We start from the raw sequence: 25,656 nt of genomic DNA on the forward strand, positions 1-25,656 counted from the left end.
GAGAGGAAGACCAAAACACTTAATGTCATCAAATACAAGTGTAGCTGAGGGAGCAGAAATTAATTTATTGACATCCGGTGTATGTTTTGCAGGTCGGGAGTGGTCTGACTGGTCCAGCGAATTGAGGATCCCGGGGGATGAACTCAAATGGAAGTTCACAAGTGATGGCTCGGTCAACGGCTGGGGCTGGCGCTTCACCGTCTATCCCATCATGCCTGCTGCTGGTGAGCAAACACATACGCTGACACTACTGTTATGATGTCAATATACACACACCCTGCCTACGCTTGTGACACTGAGCCTTTTTTATATTTAACCAGGTCCCAAAGACTTGCTGTCTGATCGCTGTATCCTTTCCTGCCCCTCAATGGACTTGGTCACCTGTCTCCTGGACTTCAGGCTCAACTTCGCGTCCAATAGGAGCATTGTGCCTCGTCTAGCCGCCTCACTTGCTGCTTGTGCTCAGCTTAGCGCACTGGGTATGAGACTCAGAGACTCACACCTTCATCCTGATGTATAGAATGTATAGGATGTATAGACTGTACCATAGGGCAAATAAAGGCAAAATTTACTTGCATTTGTAGTTGATACAATTGTGTTAGGAATAGAATTATTTCTTAGGGTTGTACTGCATACTGATTTTAACTATTTATTCTCTCTATAGCCGCTGGACACAGAATGTGGGCTCTACAAAGACTACGCAAGCTTCTGACCACAGAGTATGGCCAGTCCATCAACATCAACAGGCTGCTGGGGGACAGTGAAGGCGAAGCTCGCTCTATGGTGAGTACTGTCCGATTGCACAGATGGGAAATGTTCGCTGAACAGCTCAACTGAGACATTTAATGCAGAGCCAAGTCCCTAATTAGTAGAATGCAGCCAAACTTTTTTTTTTAATTTAAATGTTTAATCTATTTAACCTCAGAGTTTCACTGGCAGTGCGCTGGCCGCTCTAGTGAAGGGGCTACCAGAGGCTCTGCAGAGGCAGTATGAGTATGAGGACCCCATTGTCAGGGGAGGGAAGCAGCTGCTCCATAGCCCATTTTTCAAGGTATGATCATGACTCTGTCTTTATCCATACAGTAGCACCATATGTTGAGTGTGTAGTGAATTAGCATAGATTATTAGATGTAATTTTCTGTCATAGGCTAATGTTTTCATTGTGTCCAGGTCTTGGTTGCTCTTGCCTGCGACCTTGAGCTGGACACCTTACCCTGCTGTGCTGAGACCCATAAGTGGGCATGGTTCCGCCGGTACTGCACTGCCTCCAGAGTGGCCGTCGCTCTGGACAAGAGAACCTCTCTACCGAGACCCTTCCTGGATGAGGTGGGTGCGCCAGGCTGCGCTGTCTGTGCCAGCCTTCAATTCTCTTCATTACAATTTGACCTGAGAATGTTGTTAATCCGTTTTTACTTCTTTATTCCTAACCCTTTGAAGGTTACCAAGAAAATTCGCGAGCTCATGGCTGATCATGAGAGCATGAACGGGCTCCATGAGAGTCACGACTTATTCAAGCGAGAGCAAGACGAGCAGCTTGTGCAGTGGATGAACCGGCGGCCGGACGACTGGACCCTCTCCGCTGGGGGGAGTGGAACCATCTATGGCTGGGGCCACAACCACAGAGGCCAGCTGGGGGGCATTGAGGGGGCAAAGGTCAAAGTGCCCACCCCCACTGAAGCCCTCGCCACGCTGCGGCCCGTCCAGCTCATCGGAGGGGAGCAGACTCTGTTTGCTGTCACTGCTGATGGAAAGGTTAGTCTTGTACTGAAGACTCCACACTGTCTCTGTATCTCTTAGAGTATGAAACATAATCTAGCACTAGCTGCACACTGTACCTCTTTGACTGTAACACAATCTAGTGGGAATATTGATCAACAATGTGAATTCGGTGACTTACAGGGATAGAACATATATAATGTTATACTATTATGGTCTTGACCCTCAGCTGTATGCAACTGGATATGGAGCCGGGGGCCGGTTGGGTATCGGTGGCACTGAGTCGGTGTCCACCCCCACTCTGCTGGAGTCCATCCAACATGTCTTCATCAGGAAAGTGGCTGTGAACTCTGGAGGAAAGCATTGCCTGGCACTGTCCTCCGAGGGAGAGGTCTATTCATGGGGAGAGGCCGAGGATGGAAAGCTTGGCCACGGGAATAGGAGGTCATTACTGCATCAAATATGAGACACATGCTACACCTTAATGTTTCAGTCCATAATACACACACTGGCAATACAGAACTTGGCTTACATTATTAGGCTAGGCTGAATAACGCACTGCGCCATGGCCATAGATACACTGTGTAAATCCATGTCAATATGAGAATTCAGGAGTAAGACAGTTTAAAGGTTGACTGTGACTCCTCTTGACTTCAGTCCCTGCGACCGACCTCGTGTGATTGAGTCCCTGAGGGGGGTGGAAGTGGTGGATATTGCGGCTGGAGGGGCACACAGCGCCTGCATTACAGCCAGCGGAGAGCTGTACACCTGGGGCAAGGGCCGCTACGGCCGGCTGGGTCACGGAGACAGCGAGGACCAGCTCAAACCCAAACTGGTCAGTAGGCACTTATCACAGTTTCTCTCACAACTCAAATTACTGTAGTTAATAGTATACTCAAAGTTCACCGTAGTGTTTTTTTTTTTAAAACACCCACAGCCTTGCCAATACACTAAACGGGCTTGTGAAAATAACTCTTAGGTTCCCCAAAGCAGTTCCACAGCATGTAAGGCAGGAGAGTCTGTCAGTGTTTGGACAGGATTCAGACTGTTTGCTCTGCCTTACTCTGACAAGCTTGCCCAAGGGATCCTGGAGAGGGGGAGCTGATGTTTGTGTCTGTGTGATTTATCCAGGTGGACGCACTGCAGGGTCACAGGGTCATCGATGTAGCCTGTGGCAGTGGGGATGCCCAGACTCTGTGCCTAACAGACGATGACATGGTCTGGTCCTGGGGAGACGGGGACTATGGCAAACTGGGCCGGGGAGGGAGTGATGGCTGCAAAGTACCCATGAAGGTATGGCAAATTACACAGCAGTAAGCCTTCGTTCCCACCGGGAGCATCCCTTTATACCCGTGGCTTTCCTTTTCTCAATGGGAAGGAAGCAGTAGTAGCAACAGTAGACATGACACCGCTTCCTACATGCATCTGTTCAGTGCTGCTAACTTAAAAACAGGGGCCTGGTGATTTTAAGGGGTAAGAGCTCAAAATATGACAATAAAAAATGTTCATATAGATAATAGCTTCCTGATTTGACATTACTACTTTTTTAATAGCTGTTTTTTGGTGCCAAACACCTGGTATATCTGTAAATTTAATCTGGCACCAAATGAACATTTGCAAATTGAGGACACTGTAAGAATTCACCTTTCATGTAACACTCTCAGAGCAGTTGGAACACACTCTGGCACACACTAGACTTTTAATTTACATGTTAGCCAGGGGGTTAATTGCTTTAACATGAAAATAATTTGACACTTTTTATATCTTCCCCTTAGTCTTGAATACATTCATAAATCTTCCAATCTTTTTTTCATTCTGTTTCAATGGAACAAGAGTGATTTCCTTATTTAAATGGAGGATCAGATTGGATTTACAAACACATAACCACACTTAAACAGAAATGATGCTGGAGGCACATTGTATGTGCACTGTAGGATGTGCCGGGATAAATTACGTCATCCAGGGGATCTGACATGCTTTATGAACATGGTCCGTCAAATGATTGATTGGATTCATTAATTTCTTGTGTCTGTGTCTTGGTGTATCTGTACCTTGTTGTCTGCAGATTGATTCTCTCACTGGCCTGGGGGTGGTGAAGGTGGAGTGTGGCTCACAGTTCTCTGTGGCTCTCACCAAGTCTGGAGCAGTGTACACATGGTATGTCCAGTGTGCTACACAGTAGAATCTCAGTTATGGCTGCTTGCATCACTGTCAAATGTTAGAGATGAGAAGGGGACTCACGTGTGTGTGTGTATCTGTGCGTTCCCAGGGGGAAAGGGGATTACCATCGGCTGGGCCATGGCTCTGACGACCATGTTCGCCGACCCAGACAGGTCCAGGGGCTACAAGGGAAAAAGGTCATCGCCATTGCAACTGGGTCCCTCCACTGTGTGTGCTGCACAGAGGATGGTATGGAGGACGGCCTTCTGCATGATCACCGTGCAATTTTAGATTAGTGTTGTCAGTCATCCTTCTGCTTTTACTTACTGTAAAATAATTGTTTTGCTGTTTGCTGTTTCAGTTTGTTGTGTGAGGTTTGTTTGCCATCTTGCGATTTGTCCCAGTAGTTGTGTGCTTGCATTTGGGCTGCATAGAAAGCTCTGCTGTTTTGTTTGGCTCAGGAGAAGTGTACACATGGGGTGACAACGATGAGGGCCAACTTGGAGATGGGACCACTAATGCCATCCAGAGGCCACGGCTGGTGGCTGCGCTGCAGGGCAAGAAGATCAACAGGGTGGCCTGTGGCTCTGCTCACACCCTTGCATGGTCCACTAGCAAGCCCACCAACGCTGGAAAACTGCCAGCACAGGTACTGTACTCGCCCATGCTTCAAATTGAACTTAAACTGCCTTTCTTTGTATATTTCTGGACTGCTGTAGATGGAAAAAAAATATTCTCTGTTCATAACCTCCACTAGATGGCAGTAAAGCTTTGCAAACCGAGGGCATCAATATAACAAGGCCACATGCGGACCTTGAGGTGCCTATTACGCTGTCAGTCACTGGTTTGTCTTTGCGGTGTGTTGAAGGTGCCCATGGAGTACAACCACCTGCAGGAGATCCCCATCATGGCCCTGAGGAACAGGCTGCTGCTGCTGCATCACATCTCGGAGCTCTTCTGCCCCTGTATCCCCATGTTCGACCTGGAGGGTCGGCTGGGCCAGACGGGCCACGGCCCCTCGGTGGGCTTTGACACACTCAGGGGCATCCTCATCTCCCAGGGCAAGGTGAGGAGACACAACATCTAAAGAACAAACGCACACACACAGACACACCATACAGTATACGGCAGTGTTTACAGCCAAAAAGTAAGAATATGACTTGGCTGGCTTCATATCTGGCGGGAATCATTTTTTGTCTATGAACAGGAAGCTGCTTTCCGGAAGGTGGTTCAAGCCACAATGGTGAGGGACAGACAGCATGGACCTGTGGTGGAGCTCAATAGGATACAGGTACAGTAAGAAACGCGTGAGGGCAGCATGCACGGTTAACATCTGCCCCTTTAAATGTATTTCACAATCACCTTTAGTTCTGCTTTCTCAAGCCTCTCATTCTTACTGTAGTTCACTCCTCCCTCCTTCCCCCTCCTCTCACTCTCACTGTGGGGCTTGTTCCAGACAGGGTTCCTCCTGAGCGTTACATGTGATGTCTTTCATAAGGGGATTTTTGTGTGGTGTGTGATCCGTGCTCCAGCCTGTCTGTAGGGGTTCCTGGTCTGAGCTGTAGACTTTACTCCACATAGAGCCTTGGTTCGGGCCACTGCACCTCCACGCGCCCCCTGTAGCTCCGGCTGCATGCGTGGTGCAGAGAGCTGTCACATCCAGGAATTCATGCCCATCAGTGTTGCCTCTCTATCTAGCAGAAAGTTAACAAGTGGGAGAACAGAGACACACGGATCAAACCATGATCTCTCTTTTCTACGTCCCACAGGTGAAGCGTTCCCGTAGCAAAGGGGGCCTGGCAGGTCCCGACGGAACCAAGTCTGTATTTGGGCAGATGTGTGCCAAAATGAGTTCATTCAGCCCAGACAGCCTGCTGCTCCCTCATCGCGTCTGGAAGGTCAAATTTGTGGGTAGGTTCCAATGTCCACACTGTGAGGACAGAGGGAGTGCAGCACAAGCTTGATGCCCCCAATGTCTCTGCACTCCTTTTCTAAGTGGTAAATTAGCAGCAGAACAAACAGACAGAAGTAATAGATTAGAGTAGCCTTTTTGAGTGCCTGTGCCAATGTTCCCATCGCTCTTTGTTTTATCACCAGTGTCGACAGGGTCTGTAGGCTTGTCCTAACCCTGGATGCTGCAAATACATTTGTCTTTGCACGCTCTTTTCTCAGGGGAGTCTGTGGACGACTGCGGCGGAGGCTACAGCGAGTCCATCGCTGAAATGTGCGAGGAGCTGCAGAACGGCCTGACCCCGCTCCTCATCGTCACCCCCAACGGCCGCGACGAGTCGGGTGCCAACAGGGACTGTTTCCTGCTCAACCCCGCTGCCAAGTCCCCTCTTCACATGAGCATGTTCCGCTTCCTAGGTATAATGCAGTCAATCTCTCCGTCGGTTATTCCTGGTATTAATCCTGAAAAAAAACAAACTGAAAATATGCATATTTATTTCAGCATGTATGAATGATTCATGTGCATTTTCAATGATTATACATCTGGCCTGAGGTATTCAGCATGCTTCATTTAATAAAGATATGTATCTTTCCTTTGGTTGCATAAGTTTTACACTAAATGGTGACAGATTTGAGTTTTTGATCGTCCATATTTGATCAGTGTGTTCCACGTAGTAACAGTAGTACGCTCTGCCTTGCTGTGCCTGCAGGAGTGCTCCTGGGCATTGCCATCCGTACTGGCAGCCCCCTCAGTCTGAATCTGGCAGAGCCGGTATGGAAACAGCTGGCGGGCATGAACCTGACCATTGCTGACCTCAGTGAGGTACGTTTTCTGAGTCTTTGTGTGTATGCATTACTCGCTGCTGCTGCAGTAATGATTGATTGACTATAAAAATATAGCTAACATTACAAAGACATTGCATAATGAACAGGATATGAACTTTTTGTTAGTTATGCATTGTTTAAACATTGTGTAGCTTGAGAGTCACATGAAACATCACTTGAGATAATTGTTTCTGGGTAAAAGAATAACATATCCTTCCTCCACTTCTTGAGGTAAAAGGAATGTTTATCTTTTTATCTAATGTGATATAAGACGTCTAGCCCTCATGATCTGTTATATAAACCAGTAGGTGAGTAAGTGAATGCATTCCTGTACATTCCTGCTCAGATTACAACTTAAACCTGCCAGTTCCCTGCTAACTGGCGAGGGTCATAATGGGTGGAACTAAAACATGCTGCCCTTTTTTTAAACAAGGATCCAGTGTGAAACATTTCTTAAAGCCAATACCTGTTCTTCAGAATGAATAACATCTCTATTCATTGTCGTAACTGTGGGTACGAGCCACAACGTAGGCTTTTCTACATGGGACGGCAGACTCCTGCCCTCACACTGTGATCATGAGCTCCTGAAATGTCTGTGGGATAATATAGGAGAGGATAAAGGAAGTTTTCTCACAAAGCTGCTCTTGTTTTGTGGTTTTGCCTTGAGATATTAGAAAGGTTAGATGCGGAATGAATTCAGCACAAGACTCCAGCGAGAGTGAATCACATTGTCAGCTCACAGAACAATGTAGTGGGCACGAGTGAGTGAGTGTGTGTGTGTGGGTGGGTGTGTGTGGGTGTGTGTGGGTGTGCGCACCCTCACACACCTGCATGAAGAAGCATGCATATAACATATAAAATTATACTAATTATTTCATTGACAACCCATAAAGAGGTGCGTGTTTCGTTGTGTAACGCATTCAGTGGTGATCTGACTTTCCTCACAGGTTGATAAGGATTTCATCCCCGGCTTGATGTACATCCGGGACAACGAGGCCACAGCTGAGGAGTTTGAGGCCATGACCCTGCCCTTCACTGTGCCCAATGCCAGTGGCCAGGACATCCAGCTCAGCTCCAAGTACTCCCACATTACCCTGGAGAACCGCGCAGAATATGTTCGCCTAGCAATAAACTACAGGTGAGAGAACCTGCTGAATGTGTGGTTCATCATTTTTGTATATTTGTGAGTGTGTGTGTGTGTGTGTGTGTGTGTGTGTGTGTGTGTGTGTGTGTGTGTGTGTGTGTGTGTGTGTGTAGGTATTCACTGGTGTGTGCGCCGACATACAAGCCCCTCTCTTGCTGTGCTCACCCCACTGAGCTTGTGTCCCCTGCAGGCTCCATGAGTTTGACGAGCAGGTGTCTGCGGTGCGGGAGGGAATGGCTCGAGTGGTTCCCGTTCCTCTACTCTCCCTCTTCACCGGCTACGAGCTGGAAACCATGGCAAGTCACCGCATTTTCAGTCTAGCAAGTCGCCTCGTGTTCACATTACATGTTCTGTCCTCTCCGCTGCGCGCTAGTCTCTGACCCGTGGTAAACTTTCCCCTCTCTCCAGGTGTGTGGAAGCCCGGACATCCCCCTCCACCTACTGAAGTCAGTGGCCACGTACAAGGGGGTGGAGCCCACAGCGCCGCTCATCCAGTGGTTCTGGGAAGTGATGGAGTCCTTCTCCAACACGGAGAGGTCTCTCTTCCTCAGGTTCGTCTGGGGTCGCACGCGTCTGCCCCGCACCATCGCAGACTTCCGTGGTCGGGATTTCGTTGTGCAGGTGAGTTGAAATCGGACTAGTTTAATCCAGGGTTAATTGTTGTATTAAAGCTGCAATAAGCAAAACTTTCTGACCACTAGAGGGTGACAGAAATCACAACACATTTGTAAATATGGTACAGCAAAGCCACTGCACTATGGAGGCCTACTAAGGACAATCCTAGAAAAGCACCTTGCATAAAGGCTAACAGCTAAGCTAAACATACCTATGGAGACGTGTCGCCGGTTACAAGTCTCACTTTGCCGAAACATTCTAATATTGCTTATTGCAGGTTTAACATAAGTTGCATTTATGTTCTACCATCTACATGACTGAAAACATTTCATTCTTCACTGTGTCTAGGTGCTGGATAAGTACAACCCCCCAGACCACTTCCTCCCAGAGTCCTACACATGTTTCTTCCTGCTGAAGCTGCCCAGGTATTCCTGTAAGCAGGTGCTGGAGGAGAAACTGAAGTACGCCATCCACTTCTGCAAGTCTATTGACACCGACGACTACGCCCGCATCGCCCTGTCTGGGGAGCCAGCTGCAGATGACAGCAGCGAAGACTCCGATAACGAGGATGCAGACTCCTTCGCCTCGGATTCTACCCAGGACTACTTAACAGGCCACTGAACTCTGACCTTTCAGCTGCCACCTAAAGACTGTGTTAATCTCACCTATTAATGCACACATTCATACAAGCATTCTACTAAGACAAAAAACTTCTGCGGGGGAAAAAAATATGTGCAATGAGCTTTGAAAGCATTATAAGCTGGAAAAGAAACAAATTTGCTCTTATTTAGTTTCTTTGAAAAGGTGCGGTCATGAGCTGCACATGTGATTGTTGTGTTTCATGAAAATTATGTATATTACAGTTACAGAGTAAAAAAAAAAGGCTCCAGCCTAGCACTGTGGTAGATTCCTCCCTTTGGTTTGTGTGAATTACCTGTCCCTAGTTTGTATATAGAAATTGATGTGCGACAAAAGAGTAGTATTATTGTTTTCTTTCTTGGTAATAGCGATGTTTCTTTATAAGAACCTTTTTAACTTAAAAAGTCAGTGTTTCTCACTTGGCTCATGTCAATCAGAACCCACTGAAGGGTCATTTTAAGATTCCTATATTTGCCCCTCCCTCCACCATGTTTGTGCACTGTCTCCATAAAGAATGTATATAATATGATTGTGCCATGTATTCACGAAAGGTCTCATTCCTGCATATTAAATGTTAATACATTTCTGTTAATAAATTTAAATGAAAAAGACTGAGACCTTCTTTGTGATGTGTTTATTAAAATGCTGAGTGTGTTACTGTTCTTAAATAGATGCCGGTTGGTACTGGAGTAAAGTGTTGTGTGTATTAAGCTAGAGGATTGGGCTCTTCAATCTTCACTTTCAGCGGGGGGTTAAAGAATGATGATGGTTGGGAGTAGGAACATGTTTTTTTGGGATTTCAAACTAATGTTCTGTAGGCCAGCCAAAAACACAGCTGGATCTGAATGGCTTCTGATAAACAAATGCAACATAAACGTATACATGGAGCATCTGTAATAATTTTGAAACGACACCCCTTTCCTGGAATGTTTTGAACAGCGCTCCATAAATCTCTTTATCAGATATTGTAACCTGGATTAAGGTTATTGTTTAAATGTAATGTGTTTGGAGAGCTTTAGGGGGGCTGGTTTCCTCCCGAAACCTGCATGAACATGCTTTTGAATTTTCAAAATTGGGTCAAAGGTTCATTTGAGTTGGAGTGGTTCTCTGCTCCTTCATCAGCTAATGCTTTATTTGGAATTAAATCTGATTTTGCTTTTTTGATAAGAGGGTCTTAAGAGTCTTTTCATAGCATATGATACAAAGGTTGCAGCATGATGGTGGAGGACTATTGCCCTGATGTCGGACATTCCCGTTCCTCCGTAGCTCTCTATGGGATTAAAGAAATCTCCCATAATTAGCTTGGTAGTCTGGTGCTGTCAGCCCTGCCCCAATATCCTTCCAGTATCATGAGGGCCGTGCCCCCCTCACGTGCTGGGAACAAAACGTGATGTTTATGACGATGTGGGGGATCTTAAGAGCACGCTCACTTGTCTGATTCCCCCCTCATGCACAGGCGTCACTACACATTCCTCTTTGTGTACCTTCCTGTAATAAGCCCCCTCGAGGGAGACGGGGGTGTGTCTCTTCTAGCCACTTCAGTTCTACAGCTTGTAAAATCATGCACAGTTCTGTGTAGTTCAAAGTATTTCAGTTGGGCATGAGAAAAAAAAAAAACCCTCTGTTTTATGACGGCTTAATTTGGCTTAAAAATCATTAGCATTCTTTGTAGACTTAGCTCTTTTTTCAGAAATAATCACAAAGTACATTACGCTAGTGGGAGTCAGGTGCCCTAAATACAGTCCAGGCTGAAGGCTGGAGGGAGGAGAACGCAGAGGAGTAACCAACACAGTCTCATTCATCTCCACAGCATTATGTTATACAGTCTGTCATGTAAACTGGGCAGTCTCCAAACATCGAAAAACGTAACAATTGAACGGATGTGTTCATATTGTGTCCTCCTAAATTAGCACTCAAATTATATATTTTAGTAATTACATGGTTTATTTCTGCGACTAAATTGTGCAATAAACTCCAATTGTCTTTGAGGTTTAGATTGCATTTTACAGATTTCTATAAAAAGCTAAATTGGTGTGTTTACATACAGCTATGAGTAAGTCACCTATTAATATATCTTAAATACAGTCATTATTAGGTTGAGATTTGAGGGATTGGTCATGTGCAGTGGGAGGTACACCCATCTCCGCTTTGCTGTACAGTTCCAGCCCCTGCCCTGCCCCTGCCCCACCACTCAAAAGCACTCACACAAGACTCTGCATTTCCAGGAATTACAACTATCACGGTTCACTGGTACTCATAATCCCCCGCCAGACTTGTGCATACTTTGAACATGTAAGGTATGCTGGAGTTATGATTGATCCACTCCATCCCGAGCAAACGGTTAAGATAATCCCTGGGTGCCTGAGATCTAATTTTGAGCTTTGGTTTATGAATGAGGGAGATATTGGATCACTCAACAAGTCGCATAGTTTAGTAATTACATGGTCATACAATCTAGTTAAGATGAGGTTCTTTACAACTACATCAAAACAACTTTTTAACAGTATACTCATTTCAATGTTAGTAGTTACTACATCGAACATCGACAGAAAGACATGGATAGACTTTTTGAATGTTGAACACAGAGGACCTTCACACTTTTTTATCTACCTCCCACATGCAGTCACATGCTGCTGCAGACCAGGAGAATCCTGCCGTCTCCCTCTCAGCCGCCTGCCTGCTTGTCTCACCCGTCCCTGAGCAGCATCCCTCATCCCCTCGTGATCCACTGCACTCAAGTGCAGTGGCCCGCGAGTTTTCTATTGACAGCATAACATGATGTTTTATGTTAACACTGTTGATCCACCCACAGACAACTCTTTGAATACCTGGGGCAATTGGTTAATAATTTATACTGTAGCATGATCCACTTTCTTTTTAAATAGTTCAACCTAATAATGCAATATAATGTCAGGCAAAAAAAGAAATGCACAGATGGAAGACAGTGCAGTCTTTCTGCACATATCTCTATATTATATTCTGTAGTAGCAGAAGATTCTGTAGATTCTCTGTATATGAGTTGACTCTGTACCTTTGCACATTGTTACCTTTTCTGTACTTATGGTACCTCCATCTAGAGCCATGTGCCATCGAGAGCCATGTGTATGCAGGTTTTTGTTCCAACCAAAGACTACAGTAGGTGATTTCACTAGTGGATGGTGTGCTAATGACTGAAATCAACCGCTGTAGTGGTTGATGATGAAAGGCAGGTTCAGTTGGTGGCATATGAACCCGCACATCTGCAATGTGAGGGGGCTGAGAGATGGAAACTGCTTTGCCCAGTGCAGGCACTTAAGTTCTATATGGAGGCAGTAGGTGGCTTTTGCCAGTCTGATGGTGCTTTTGTTCGTTGTGGGGGCACAGGACAAGTGCCTTGTCCAAACAGAGGCTTTTCAATTGGAGTGTAGAGGTGATTGCTGAGGCTACTTATGCTCTTTGTTAAGTACCATTCAACTAGGAGAGGCTCCACATCCTGGGCTGCTCTGAGGAGTGTGCTGCTTGGCAACATGCGCTGCAGCTACCTGGGCATCACCATGCACCTTTGGCTGAGTCTACAGGGTCAACATTACTGCTCCCCATTTGCTGGCAGCAGCTGTTGCACCAGCTCCTTCAGCCTGTGCTCAATGATATGGATGCTTGATTCCTCATTGGTAATAGCCATCCAGTGTTATCCTGGTGGTCAGGAAGAATGAAATAGAGCGAGTTATGGATGTAACTATGGTTTTATGAATTCTTGATGACTGCCAGGTTCTCTGCCACCGGAATCTTGGTGAGGCGATTCTGTAGGTACAGACCTTAGGATGATGGGAGGGCATTCCTACCCTAGTCATTCTGTAGGTCACATGTAACCTTCTTGGTACGAACACTTGACCTGTGCATGCGTGAGACAGATAGCATCCAGTGTTAAGCATTGCCTTTGGCAGTCATCCAGGAGTAACTTTTGTTTCCATCTGAAGCCCCTGGCCTGCTGTAGTTTCTTCTGTAGTACATGTGATGGTCTTGACTCATTACTACATCTCTCCCCAGCCCACAAGACCAGTGTGCACTCTGCCCCCTGGACATCTCCTCTGTGCAGCTTTGGTTCTCTGATGTCAGAGGCAGTAGTGCATCCAGACCAGGTGACTCAGCTCAATGGGAAACATTGTCTCCACAGATCTGAGTATGAAGAGGCAGATGCTGAAATTCCACAGAGAGGAATCACTTGTATCAGCAATAGCTATTGGTTCTCTACCATGATCCCTTTGGGAAAGAAACTTGATGAAACCAGATAGCTAATTTTCATAGGGGAAGGCTTCAGTGGTGGGAATTTGTAATTACTTAGGCCCTGTTAGTCTGGTTCACTGGCCTTTACTCATGGATGGCAGGATATTAAAATCCTAATCTGGTTATGTTGGGTCAAAGGCTCATGTGTTAAGAGCTAAAATTAAACAATTTTCCTCACACAGGTGAAAGGTGTAAGTCCAATGTCAGACTAATCCTATCCTGACTTTACTTAGGGATTTGGACTTGGATATGAACTTGCTGGACTTAATGTTGTAGCAAAATTAAGGTTTTTTGATGCAACTGGGTGATCAGTGATCAGTAGTCACTTTTCTGAAATGTGAGATCCCTTATTGAACATTACATTTAATTTTAGTGCATAAGTAAACTCTAGTGACAGAGAGACTTCTCATGGACGGAGGATATAAACTATCATTGTGCCTTGAATTAGACAATTTTCACAAGTTTTTCTTTAAGCTTTGTTAATGACCTTCCAGACCTTTTCCACCAACTAAGCCTGGCTTAACGCCCCTCCTCCCCCAACAAACACACACCCACACAAACCCCCACCTCAAACTTGCATTTGAATCTGTTGCATGTCTGCATGGAGACCTGGGGCCGTATCCACAAAGCTTCCTAGTACTAAGAGTTGGTCCTAGTGGTGAAATTCTAAGAAAACTCTGAGAGTGATGACGTTTTTTAAGGAATTTCCCCTTAAAAGTAAGACTAAATCCTAGTAACGATAAAAACTATTCACAAAGCATCTTAGTCCTTAAGCGAGCTCCTAAGGTTGAAAACTGTTAAGAGTAGAGAGGAGGAATTTTAGGAGCTTAGGAGTTTCTTAAGGAGAGGAGAAAATGGCTGAAAGACGCAGAAAAGACGCATTAACGCTATTACTGTATTATTATTATGAAAGTTATCACAATGTTAAGATATTTAGCAACAGGCAAACAGTGCAGCAGTGATAATGCAACCACATAGTAGAATAATCACACAAACAATCACAGCTCCTTCACAGACTCATATTGTGACGCAACCTATTTAATTCCCACTGGCCAGTCGCACGTGCACCAACAAAACAGCAACTATGGATACAGCGAGTTTTCTCTGTATTGTCTGGTCACTGACAGACACATGTCCGCATCATCTGCAATATACTCTTGTTCAAAAATCCTATTCATATAGGCTTGCCAATATAGTCTATAAATTATACTAATACTACTGAGTCTTGAGCCATTTTCACCAAATCTTAACATCAAATTAGTAAAGTATAATAACATTAGCTACTGCATTCGCCCAAATAAAGGCATAATGCATCAACCTGTGAGAACCGTACAAGTATTAAAAAGTACAGTTCGTATGGTTTTCAAAGATTTTGTCCAATGAGCTCTATTTTTATTTTATTTTTGATAGTATAAGCAAACCATGTGTTAATATCGAGTAAATTGTGTTTTATCTTGTGTGATTCCTTGTGTTCATTCTGGATGACAAAAAGAGGCGTGTTGATTTTTCTTGATCAACCAATGACAGCGTCCAAAGAGAGCATCACACCTAGCAACGGGGTCGACCACACCTCCTCACTAAGATAAAAGTTTTTGTCAATTCCTTGCTCAGAGTTGCTCTGAGAACTTTCCTAAATCACTCCTAAGCTAGGACTCCTTGCTAAGGAATTTTAGGCTAAGATAAGAGCTCTCTGAGAGGACTCTCAGAATGTTTGTGGATACGGCCCCAGTGCTCTTAGACTGAAAGTCCCTTTTTTCATTTCTGTTACGCCATTAAGACACAAAAATCCATAACACACTAAGGTGTTGGTGGACTAAATAAAAAATTAAAGGAATTAAATGAAAGAAAATGGATGTGCACAGTTAGTAGGATGAGAAGTTAAGAAAGTTTGGTAGTATCATGAAAACAAGAATTCAAATGGACTACATGTTGTGCCTTTTGCAGAGCCTGTATAGATTATATGCACCTATGATAAATCAATACCATCAAGAGAAGTAATAAAAAATAACCAGGGAAAAGAGAATAGAAAACTGTTTATAGACAAACAACTTATCAGTAAATGTAGTTTTTTAAGCCCTGCAATCTGAAAGTCCAGGAGAAGTTTTCCTGGAAGCGGCCTCTGACCTGTCTGACCTCTCTACACCCTAAATATGTGGAGTTGACGCGCTCTGACATAATGGATTAAGCTCAGTGGTTTACGTATGCCAATGGCCCCCTCTCGTAAAATTAGAAACATCGAGAGCCATGTAAAATCACAAATGATACAATTAATGCAACATAAAATCTCAATATAATAAATGCAGCCAATAAATGCAGAAAATCAAGCAAGCCAAATATTTGAGGATGCAATAACACACTTCTTGCAGATTTCTTAAACAAATAAAACACAACGGTTCCTGCTCATAGAACGCTATGAGAACAACTATGACATTATGCATTTTTTCACTATGATCCTCTAATTTTGCATGGGATTGTGTAATTGGAGCTGGAGTTTACTAGATTTATTATTGTTTAACCTATCATACAAAATGTAATACGATCTGGTTGAAAATCCTGTATCAAAATGTTTTATCACAGATTTTCTAATTGTACCTCAATCTTGGAAATTTGGTTTTGACAGCAACTTTTGTTTATTTAGTTCAAGAAATCGTCATGAAGTGTTGTGCTCTTTTCTCCATTGGAGTTAGAGTACAAGGGTGGGAGCCGGCGGTGGGTGGAGGTGGATTAGGGGGGTTGGGAGTAGGGTTGTAGCAAGGGGAGAGCTATTGAATGGGAACGTTTTCTGTCAAGCCGCTATTGCTCGAGAGCAAGTACTCTGCCACTCCCCCCCCAACTCCTCCAGACCCACTCTGCTCAGGAGCTTCACCCTCCTTCACTGGGGAGCAGAAGAGAGGAGAAGAAACGCTGCAGCCTCTCTCTTCTGGATCATGTCACTGTGCTAACCCAACTGAACTCCTAAGAAACAAGAGAAACACTCCCAGCATCCTTAGCTCATATCAGTATGAAACTTGTGCATTTTTGTTTTTGATAGGATTGTCAACCTGAATTACTTGTGATTTTGCTGTTGCACGTTCATCATTAAGTTACCAACCCAGCCCTCATCATCACCAACACCATCATCATCATTGGCAACATCATCTGCATCATCATCATCATCATTAGTGTGACTAAAATCTAAAACAACTATTGTCTTCAAATAGCTGTCAAGGTAAGTTGATTATTTTCAGTTTTTTCTCTCTCTTTCTCTTCCTCTCTCTGTCTCCAGGTTATACTTTTGAATTTCCTTTCTAAATTAGAAGTTGATATTTTTTCTTAAGAGAGATGAAGATATAATGTAATCTTTGTCCTCTGACTCTGTGTCGAGGCGATTTACACCAGTGCATTACACTAGTGCGCTTTGTTTTAGGGAGTTTAGGAATTATTTCCTAATACTACTATACAGTACCACTCCAGTAGTGCTCAGCTTTGTAAAAACCCCTTTCATTCTACTAATATGATGATCAAAAAGAAAGTGTCCTGAATGCATTATGAAAATATGTGACTCACTAAACAGACATTAAAGAGTAAATGGATATATATAGTGTCCTTAACACAAAAGTTTCATATTTGATTTGCAGATATTAAAAGTAAAAAAAGAAAAATCATGATGAGGGGTATAAAGTATGTGTGGCAAATACCTGAGATATATAATCCCTCTATTACAGTGTAGTGCATTGGTTTTATAATCTTGACACACTTGAGATGTAAAGAGACATTTCTTTTTATTTAATTGGTGCGAACAAGAGTGAACGGATTTAAGAAAACTGTTTGTCTTTGCCAACACATACAACCCACAGGCAAGATGTCATACAAAAGAAATCATTCTTCTCTCTGGTGAAGCACATCAAACGCAATGGACATGGATACAGAGTGAAGTGTATGTGACAGAAAAACAAAGAAAGTGACATCAGTCACCACTCAGTTTTCTGAATGCAAAAAACTACTGCAGCTTGGATAGTGTGTGTGTGTGTGTGTGTGTGTGTGTGTGTGTGTTTGTGAAATAAGAGACCCAAGTGTAAACAGGTTATGATGAAATTACAACCATTTTTACCATGAACCTATCCCCTACTGAATTTATGTGGTATTAGCCAAACAAAAACTACAAAAAACTGTTCTTTCTTGATAGGTCTTGTTTAGATAGTGTACAGTAGATTACATTTTTTCAGGATTTTTTCCTCATGCCGCAGTTGAGGGCATCAATAGGCATATTCAGGTCAGTCAGTCAGTCAGTCATCAACACTTCGTCAGATGGCCTCTAGAGGGCGTCTAGACTGCAAGATGCAGTGTTTCCCATACATAGACTCATCTGTGAAGCCCCGGCCACAAAATAAAAAGTTGGTCAATATATATAAATAGATCTAAATCAATCTCTAATGCGCCTGATGTCACATCACATCAGGTCTGTCATTTGGAGATGCACAGACCAGCAGCATTGAACTCAATTTGACAGTCTCCTATTGTGGAAATGAAAGTGAAACTTAAAATTCCACAATTTGCTCCAAACGCGCATGCGTTAGTCGCCGCTAGCTAACGGGACTTGTAAACAGTAACCTGCATGTATTATGCTGCCCTACAAACTTTAAGGGTCGGTAATGTTACCTTGTGGTATTTAAGTGACGTTAGTGGAACTAGGTAATTTAACCAATAATCCCAATTGAGTTTAATTGAATTGAATTGCACTGAACTGAACTGAACTGAACTGAATTAAACACATTTGCCGAGGGCCTTGTTTTTCTAGAAATACTGACGCACATGCTAGAAGACTTTGGATCAATCATTTGACCCTATACCCCAGCATTCCTGCTCTGTGCCTCTTGACAGGCCTGTAGTCCTGCTCCTCATGCGGGCATTACAGCAGAGAGCTAAAAAAGTCACACGTGAGTTACTACAGACCTGTAGTCCTGCTCCTCATGCGGGCATTACAGCAGAGAGCTAAAAAAGTCACACGTGAGTTACAGCCTCACATGTGAACGGTAATCCCGCTGAATTCATGCAGCCTTTGTGCTGACGAACACATGTTTCTATACGTACCACAGCTGGCCTCATGCGCTCATGCAACGGTTTATGAATCACTGAGCTGTTGTAAATGCATGCTGACTACTTCCCTTCATGTAAACTCGGGACTGCACGTTGAGCTGAATTTACTTCTGCTGTGTAGAAGACATATATACATTCATAATCAGCTCTGATACCTGTAAGCCTAGAGTGAGGTCAAGGTTCAGAAATACTGAGTTTCCTCTGTGTGTCACTATGTGAAAGAAGTATGGGTTTCTCTCCCTGTTATCCAGGGGAAAGGCCACAGGAAGTTAGTGAGTTAGTGACGTAGAGGCAGGTGACTTGTGCTCCCTTCTCACCCCCTGGACTTATTTAAGGTTGTAATGTAATACTGAACTGCCACAGAGTGCTGCCACAGATGAGAAAACTTATAGCCAACAAATCACACAGTTCATGGTGTAGGTGAGGCAGGCAAACACTTTTGCTATAAATCAAGTAATTCAGAAGAAAAAGCAAAATTAACTTTGTGTATTTAGCAGCTTTTCAAGGGTATATATGTTAAGGTGAATAACAAATAATATTTAAAAGATAGACCACAATAAATGAAACTAACAGTTCACCACAACAATTAACTAACAGTTCACCACAACTGTAGTATGTTATAACCTATTCAGTTCCAACTTAAACCAGTCAATTTTATATGTAAAAACACAAAGCTGTTTTATATCTAACAGAACTCTGGTTCCATACTCCCTCAGGCTGTCTCACCATGTATTTGGAGAACAAGAGCAACCTGGAGATGGAGATGTCCCAGACCTCGGCCCCGGGCCACCAGGGCAGGAGCGGTCTGAGAGCGCCCGAGGCCGTGGCAGGGAACTTTGGGGAGCTGCGTCTGCTGCAGGGCTTCTCAGACAGGAGGGAGACCCAGAAGCTGCAGCAGTCTGCGGGACAGTGTGTCATCCACGCTGAGGGCTTCGTCCCTGTTCGCCAAGAAGACGGGTATGCAACCTAAAACTGCTTCTAATACTGTATATCTGACTGTACAAGAGGAAACAATGGTTTATTGAGAGGAGGACGCATTAATTACCAGGAGTTTTAGTTATACAAGTGTTTCCCAGAGGCAGAGCTGCTCTGGAGTCAGACTTATTCCCATTGGTTGAGTTAAACCTCAATGGGCGGAGCCAAACAACCCCTGTTTTCACAGTGCAAGTTAGCTAACTGGTTTGAACTTGTAAGGTCAGCTAGGCTAACTAACTAACCCAGATAATTTAGGATGGTTAGACTGCATTTTTTGAGGTAGTAGCAGAGCACTAGGCTTCATATTAGCTTCCTCCTCTCTCCTCCCTTGCCTTTTTCACTGGGCTTCAGTCTAACATTGCTCACCAGAAAAAACTATGGTTGTTTGGCTCTGCCCACTGAGATTTAACTCAACCAATCAGATTGTTTCTGCCTCCAGATCAGCTCTGCCTCAGAAATGTTTGTATAACTAAAACCCCAATCTGCCATCAATTATACAAACACCCCACTATATAATGGGTAAAGGTTATGCCACACTGAGCAAAGCACCAAGAATTTGTGTATTTGTCTTTATTGTGAATATGCCAAACAGACTTATATGAATAATTGGTGAAGCGATTATATACTGTAATGTTTCCCTGTGGTAGTGTGTTCTAATTTAGAAATGAATTATCTCATTGGGTTTTCAGAGGTAAAGCCACAGCAACTGTTGATAGAATATTTACCACATATTTAAATATAATCATTTTCCACAAAATCTCATTACACACGCCCCGTCTGTCAAGTCTTCCAGTGGATGTATGAGCAGATGCGGAAAACATTGGAATTTCTTTGTGAAGCAGCAATATTCACACACAGCAGGGTTTAAGGGTGTGTGTCTGTGAGTGTGCATGCAGCGGAGGGGGTGTTAATCTGAAGCCTGTGGCTGTGACGTTATTGGGATTAAACTAGGGAATTTTTTGCTTCATGCACAAAGTCAAACTTGCACATGATGAAGAGTGAACTACAACTGATCCTTTTGTGTCTCCTACAGCCCTGTGGTAATGCAGGGTTGATTTAGCTGCTGTTTTACATCGGATGATTTTACAATAATAGATCACTTTACTTTATTGAGTTTATTTTTTACAGTGACAGTGCACAACGTTATATAAATGTGTCAGTATTAGCCATGCTGCTAGCTTCAACTGTCGTCACTGCTGCCTCATGAGGAAGCTAGACACAGATACAGATAACTTTCCCGCAGACAAAACATTAAACAAAAACACACAGAAAAAAATACACTGAAACACACAGAAAAAAAAAACAAAGTTGCATGCAATACACAGGTACACAAAACAACATAAAGCTGCAGGTCAAACATACAGTCAAGACATAGTTTCACTAAACAAACAAGAAAACAAATAGGTAAACTATGCAGAGCCACCACATAAAATGACACAAAGCATTATGAAAATAGACGATTAACAAAACAGATTTGGTGAGGAGAAAGGGACTAGTGATTGTCTTCACACACCTGATTGTTTTTTTTAGCCTAGAGGCTAGAGAGGCGGGCTTGTGGCCAGAAGGTCGCTGGTTCGACTAACAGTGGACTGAGGTTGTGCTGGGCAGCTCCCAGGTGTGTGAGTGTGTGCAGCCGTGTGAATGTGAAGCAGTGTGTCACTGGAAAAGAGCAACTGTACTCAATTGACTTTCCCTGGATAAGTAAAGGTAAAAAAAGAAAAACAATAGCTTGTCCTGACTGGGATTACACGGTCTCCTCTTAAGGTAAACCTTGTGCATCTGCTGCTTGTAGTTTTCTGTTTAATAAAAGCACTAAGTTGTGGAGGAGATCATACATGGAAAGAATGTTGCAGTGGTGGGAGCTATAAGTTGTCTATCTAGCACTTTGAGAGCCTGTTTGTACACAGAGAAAATGGGCGTGGTGTAGTAGTGTATGGGGCTTGGGCCCAACTAGTCAAGCAGTCTGTTAACTCAGGAAGGATCATTGCATTGAGGTATAGTTTTGCAGCCTCAGTGGTTAAGCAACTACGTGTATATCTGAAAATAGCATGATTTAAAGTGTTTTGGTTTTCTTTTTTCATTGGTTTTTTGAATGTTAGATTGGAAAGTCAGATACAACTTGTAGCTTCTTCCTGGATATATAGACAACTGGCTCAGGATCAGGTGCCATCTTTGTGCAGAACATATAGACAGTTTTCTTTGCATTAACATGTAAATGAGAGTTGCAGTTGTTGCAGTTGTTGGTTAATGGTATTCTACTGTCAGACAATATTCTTTTGCAGGAGATAAAATAGTGAATAAATAACAAATCAGAAAAAAGTTGTATTAGAATCAAAAATAATCCCTGTGTTAAATGAATGACACATTCTGTATAGGTTAATGTTAATCACGATGGCTGGACTTTGTGGGTGTCCTAAAAAGAGCCATGGTCCTGTACAATTCTGTCTAATTTCAGCCGCAGTTTGCTTTCTGTAGGCGGTCAATATCCTTTTAAGACTCTTCTGTAAAGTGCAACCATCCAATCTTCCCGCTCAGTCACATCTAGGGGACAGTATCAGAGTCATGACAAGGAAAGAAGTGGGCCGGCAACATTTGTAGACTTGCAGTAAATCTCTTTATAGTTGTATAAGAGTATCGAAGAGGATTAATGCGGCAGATTTCTCTAATGTAATCTACTCCTTTATCCAACACCCTTGCCACATCCAACAGGGCGATGAATCAAACCACCCAACTGTCTGCTCTCTGCAGTATTTTTAGTTATGCCAGCCAGACATGCAGACAACAACCAGACAAGCCATGTGTTGTGCATCGCTGAAACATCTCTCCTATACAGGAGGCTGATTGGAAGTTAATTAAAACCATCAAGAAAATGTTAGAACTGTGCAACCATCATTTCCTAGATACATGCAATAATACAGTAATAATACACAATTCAAAATCCTTTTGAAAAACCAAAAAGAAAATGCATGATGTGTTGAGGCGGTGCACTTGCTGTGTTTAAGCTTCCATCCCCTTTGACAGCCAGAGGGTAAAAGCCCTTCAAGATTATGAGATTAGCTGAGGGGGGCTTTTAATTGGCCATTTCACAAAGATTTCCATCTAACATAGCTTTGGCTTGGCGGGTTGGTATTCCATTACATAACTCTTCTCATGATATATTTACAATTGTAAAAATAATTGCTGAGATGATAGCGTACTTGATGAAATTGTAAATGGTCTATTGGTTGTTTTTGGGATTGGTGGGTGGGCCTGCAAGTGGAAAATAACCATCCATGTGCCTTCGTCAGCACTGCAACTTCTGTACTTTTCGCATCAAAAATCCTTAACTGCAGCATCTTTTAAGCTGTGTGTGTGTGTGCGTGGGTATATATGTATTTGAGATAGAGAGACAAGAAATAGAGAAAACGACAGAGAGAGGGAGCATGCACGTGCGTCAGTGTGGTTGAGACCCAGCTGCGATGTTCCTGAGGGAGGCAGCCTGCAGGAGCCTTCCAGGACACAGCGCATCAGCAGGGTGACAAAAGATACTTTAATGATCTCCTCGGGTGTCAAGTCACCAGCTGCTCACCCACCTCTCTGCCACCCATGGGTTACAGAGGGTTTGACAAACTCCTCTCTATCCGGTGACTGACAGCTGCGGCGTGGCAGCTGAGGGTTCCTCAATTAGGGTCGGGGGTCACACAAACATGCTGTTTCTCAGTTTCTGATGAGCAGTAGTTTGGAGTTTAACTCATTGTATTCTATTGGATTGTTTTGTTTTCTTTCAGACACGGTTTCAGTGTGCTTAATATTCTCAAAGGGAAAACGAACCAGGCCAACCTTACAGAGAAGTCTCCTCTGTTGAGATTCTCTCAAGATGACAGGTGAGTAATTCCTCACGCTTATCCTGATCCTGCTGGAAACTTGTCGGGAACAGTTACACATTATCAGATTGTCTCCACTCAGGCAATTGTACACGCAACTGAGGCTATCCAGTATCCTGCAGCTGTAATGTCACTTTTTCAGATAAAGGGGATTATATATTTTGCCTTAATCTCAGTCATGTCATATGAAATCGAATTACATGATGTCAGTGTGACTTGATGAGATGGCTCAACTTATAACATCATTGTACAACCCCTCTTACATTGATTCAATTCACAGCGCTGTGCAACTCGTGTAATGAAATTGTGATTATAGGATGTTTTTGATGTTCAGTATTAGGAACATTTTATCATTTAAGGACTTACATCCACTTTTGGGGTCTGATGTATCTGTTACTATCACTGAAACTGGAATTTTTGCATGTGATGATGCCAGAGTTTTAACCATGACTTGTTCTTTCAGTATAACCTATATGACCCTACATGACCCCAACTTCGCGGGAGGGGAGGAGCCGTGGAACAACGGCTCCCTGGACCTGGAGAGGAGGTACCGGCTGGGGAGCGAGGTCACCAGCCTGTCCCTGTCCCGCTCCAGCTCCTCAGACAAGAGCGACCCCCTGGACAACCTCAACCTCAATTTCAAACTCACCAGTAACGTAAAGTGAGCGCCTTCTTCTCCCTCAGGTCTCACATTGCCGGTGGAGAATTCTGACAGTGCAAAAGCTCGGATTGGTTGCAAGTTCCAATGAATATTTTACCATACTATTCTAAATTTTAACCCTTGTTTTTGTCTTTCCAGATGCTGCTTCAGGATCGCCAAAATTGCCAGTATCTTTACCATTGTTGTTCTCTGCACTGTAAGTGGATGGGCCTACCATATCTGTTAGCATTGTTACCATGGTTTATCACAATGCCCTTCAGAGTTATTGGCTCAACTGGGAAGATAAGACAAAATGGAAATAGTGTAAAAATAAACAATCTAAAAATTTACTTTATTCTGTGCTCAGGATATCTAGACATTCAAATTTACCCACTTATTCCTATTCAGAGTCAGGGGGGCTGGGGCCTATCCCAGCATGCACTGGGCAGAAGGCAGGGAAACATGCTGGACAGGTCTCCAGTCTCCAGTCCATCACAGAGCTAACACAGATAGACGGACAATCACATTCACACCTATATGGGCAATTTAGAGTCTCCAATCCGCCTGACTTGCATGTCTTTGGAATGGGAGAGGAAACTGGAGAAGTGGAGGAAACCCACAGGAACACGCAATGGAACAAAGCATCTAACTAACTACTTTCTAACTGTGCCAATAACTGTGGAGGGAACTGTATGGAATGAGTGAAAAGATGTTGATACATTTGTTGTGTTTTCAGTTGTTCTTCAGCATGTATCCAGACAGAGACAACCCCTGGAGGATGTTGGCAGTCTCACCAACAGAGAGTTTCTGTATCCTTTCCGACTGTGTCACTGTGAGGCTCGTAGTCTAAACAATGTGTACAACAACAAAATGAAATATAGATTTGGGGCAGGAATTGTACAATAGCATACTGGCATTTTATATGGTCTGAAATTAAACATTAGAGAGGAATACAGCAGAATATAAGAATTTAACTTATTCTTATGGCATTGGCAGTCTAATCAGTTCCAAGAGGTATAATAAATAAACGCAGACACAAGACTCTAATTTGTGATGTGACAAAAATCAAGGAGCTGCTCCACTGAAGTTTTTTTTTTTTTACATTTTATATCTAAATGAGCTTTATATTAATATAATGGTATCAGAATAATATACCTTTATAACTCGAAAATCTTCCCGGCCCCTGTTACAATCACTGCTTCAATCATTTCCAATCCACTTTCTTTGGAGTTGTATGAGTGCGACAGATTAGTGGGCGAGGGAAACTTCTGGCAGACTGATTGCTCACTAGTAAAGGCTGGAAAGTCAAAGGGCATAGGGAGAGAGTATTTTAAAGATGAAGTGCAGCAGCACTGGGTGTCTCAGTAGCCTAACAACCAAGCTGAGATCCAGCTGAGAGTCAGTCTGGTTTGGACCAGGCAGGTGACTCAGTGGCTTCAGGCTCATAACCTTTATCACATGTCACTCCACCCACTCTTATCTTCTCTGTTTCTCTCCATTCTGTGCTCTCTAATAAACCAGAGATAATCTTCAAAAGATTTAATGTCATTCTCCTTTCAAGCACAAATACATTCAATATATCAGCGTTTTCTTCCCTGACTGTCCGTGTCCCACAGCAATGAACCTGACAGATTTCCGTGACAACGCTTTGCTAAAGCTGCAGGTGGGAGGGCCGTTCACAGGAGGGATGATTGACCTCACCAATCAAGAGTACATCCTGATCCAGGTGGAGCAGACTGAGGAGGCGGGACAACGGAGGAGGAGGGCTCAGCAGGTGAAAAACCTCCATA

General features: G+C 43.6%; 2 protein-coding genes across 2 annotated transcripts in view; both read left to right on the forward strand.

Annotated features, from left to right (window-relative positions):
* herc2 (HECT and RLD domain containing E3 ubiquitin protein ligase 2) overlaps positions 1 to 10,119 on the forward strand; it is a 50,449-nt gene extending 40,330 nt beyond the window's left edge. Inside the window, exons 72-92 of the mRNA XM_078285479.1 lie at positions 93 to 224; positions 321 to 479; positions 665 to 783; positions 926 to 1,051; positions 1,171 to 1,326; positions 1,438 to 1,752; positions 1,946 to 2,160; positions 2,374 to 2,551; positions 2,848 to 3,009; positions 3,782 to 3,873; positions 3,986 to 4,125; positions 4,338 to 4,525; positions 4,745 to 4,942; positions 5,084 to 5,167; positions 5,646 to 5,787; positions 6,049 to 6,243; positions 6,537 to 6,649; positions 7,599 to 7,789; positions 7,986 to 8,091; positions 8,204 to 8,416; positions 8,759 to 10,119. Of these exons, the coding sequence (XP_078141605.1) occupies positions 93 to 224; positions 321 to 479; positions 665 to 783; positions 926 to 1,051; positions 1,171 to 1,326; positions 1,438 to 1,752; positions 1,946 to 2,160; positions 2,374 to 2,551; positions 2,848 to 3,009; positions 3,782 to 3,873; positions 3,986 to 4,125; positions 4,338 to 4,525; positions 4,745 to 4,942; positions 5,084 to 5,167; positions 5,646 to 5,787; positions 6,049 to 6,243; positions 6,537 to 6,649; positions 7,599 to 7,789; positions 7,986 to 8,091; positions 8,204 to 8,416; positions 8,759 to 9,031 (3,497 nt within the window). The 3' untranslated portion in view covers positions 9,032 to 10,119. The remainder of the gene's footprint in view (positions 1 to 92; positions 225 to 320; positions 480 to 664; positions 784 to 925; positions 1,052 to 1,170; positions 1,327 to 1,437; positions 1,753 to 1,945; positions 2,161 to 2,373; positions 2,552 to 2,847; positions 3,010 to 3,781; positions 3,874 to 3,985; positions 4,126 to 4,337; positions 4,526 to 4,744; positions 4,943 to 5,083; positions 5,168 to 5,645; positions 5,788 to 6,048; positions 6,244 to 6,536; positions 6,650 to 7,598; positions 7,790 to 7,985; positions 8,092 to 8,203; positions 8,417 to 8,758) is intronic.
* An 8,125-nt stretch (positions 10,120 to 18,244) lies between these two features.
* oca2 (oculocutaneous albinism II) overlaps positions 18,245 to 25,656 on the forward strand; it is a 48,118-nt gene continuing 40,706 nt past the window's right edge. The window contains exons 1-7 of the mRNA XM_071923476.1: positions 18,245 to 18,324; positions 19,105 to 19,345; positions 23,131 to 23,226; positions 23,690 to 23,887; positions 24,026 to 24,083; positions 24,603 to 24,675; positions 25,483 to 25,640. Of these exons, the coding sequence (XP_071779577.1) occupies positions 19,116 to 19,345; positions 23,131 to 23,226; positions 23,690 to 23,887; positions 24,026 to 24,083; positions 24,603 to 24,675; positions 25,483 to 25,640 (813 nt within the window). The 5' untranslated portion in view covers positions 18,245 to 18,324; positions 19,105 to 19,115. The remainder of the gene's footprint in view (positions 18,325 to 19,104; positions 19,346 to 23,130; positions 23,227 to 23,689; positions 23,888 to 24,025; positions 24,084 to 24,602; positions 24,676 to 25,482; positions 25,641 to 25,656) is intronic.

The sequence above is a fragment of the Centroberyx gerrardi genome, chromosome 9 (assembly GCF_048128805.1).
Source record: "Centroberyx gerrardi isolate f3 chromosome 9, fCenGer3.hap1.cur.20231027, whole genome shotgun sequence".
In the NCBI taxonomy this organism is placed as follows: Eukaryota; Metazoa; Chordata; class Actinopteri; order Beryciformes; family Berycidae; genus Centroberyx; species Centroberyx gerrardi.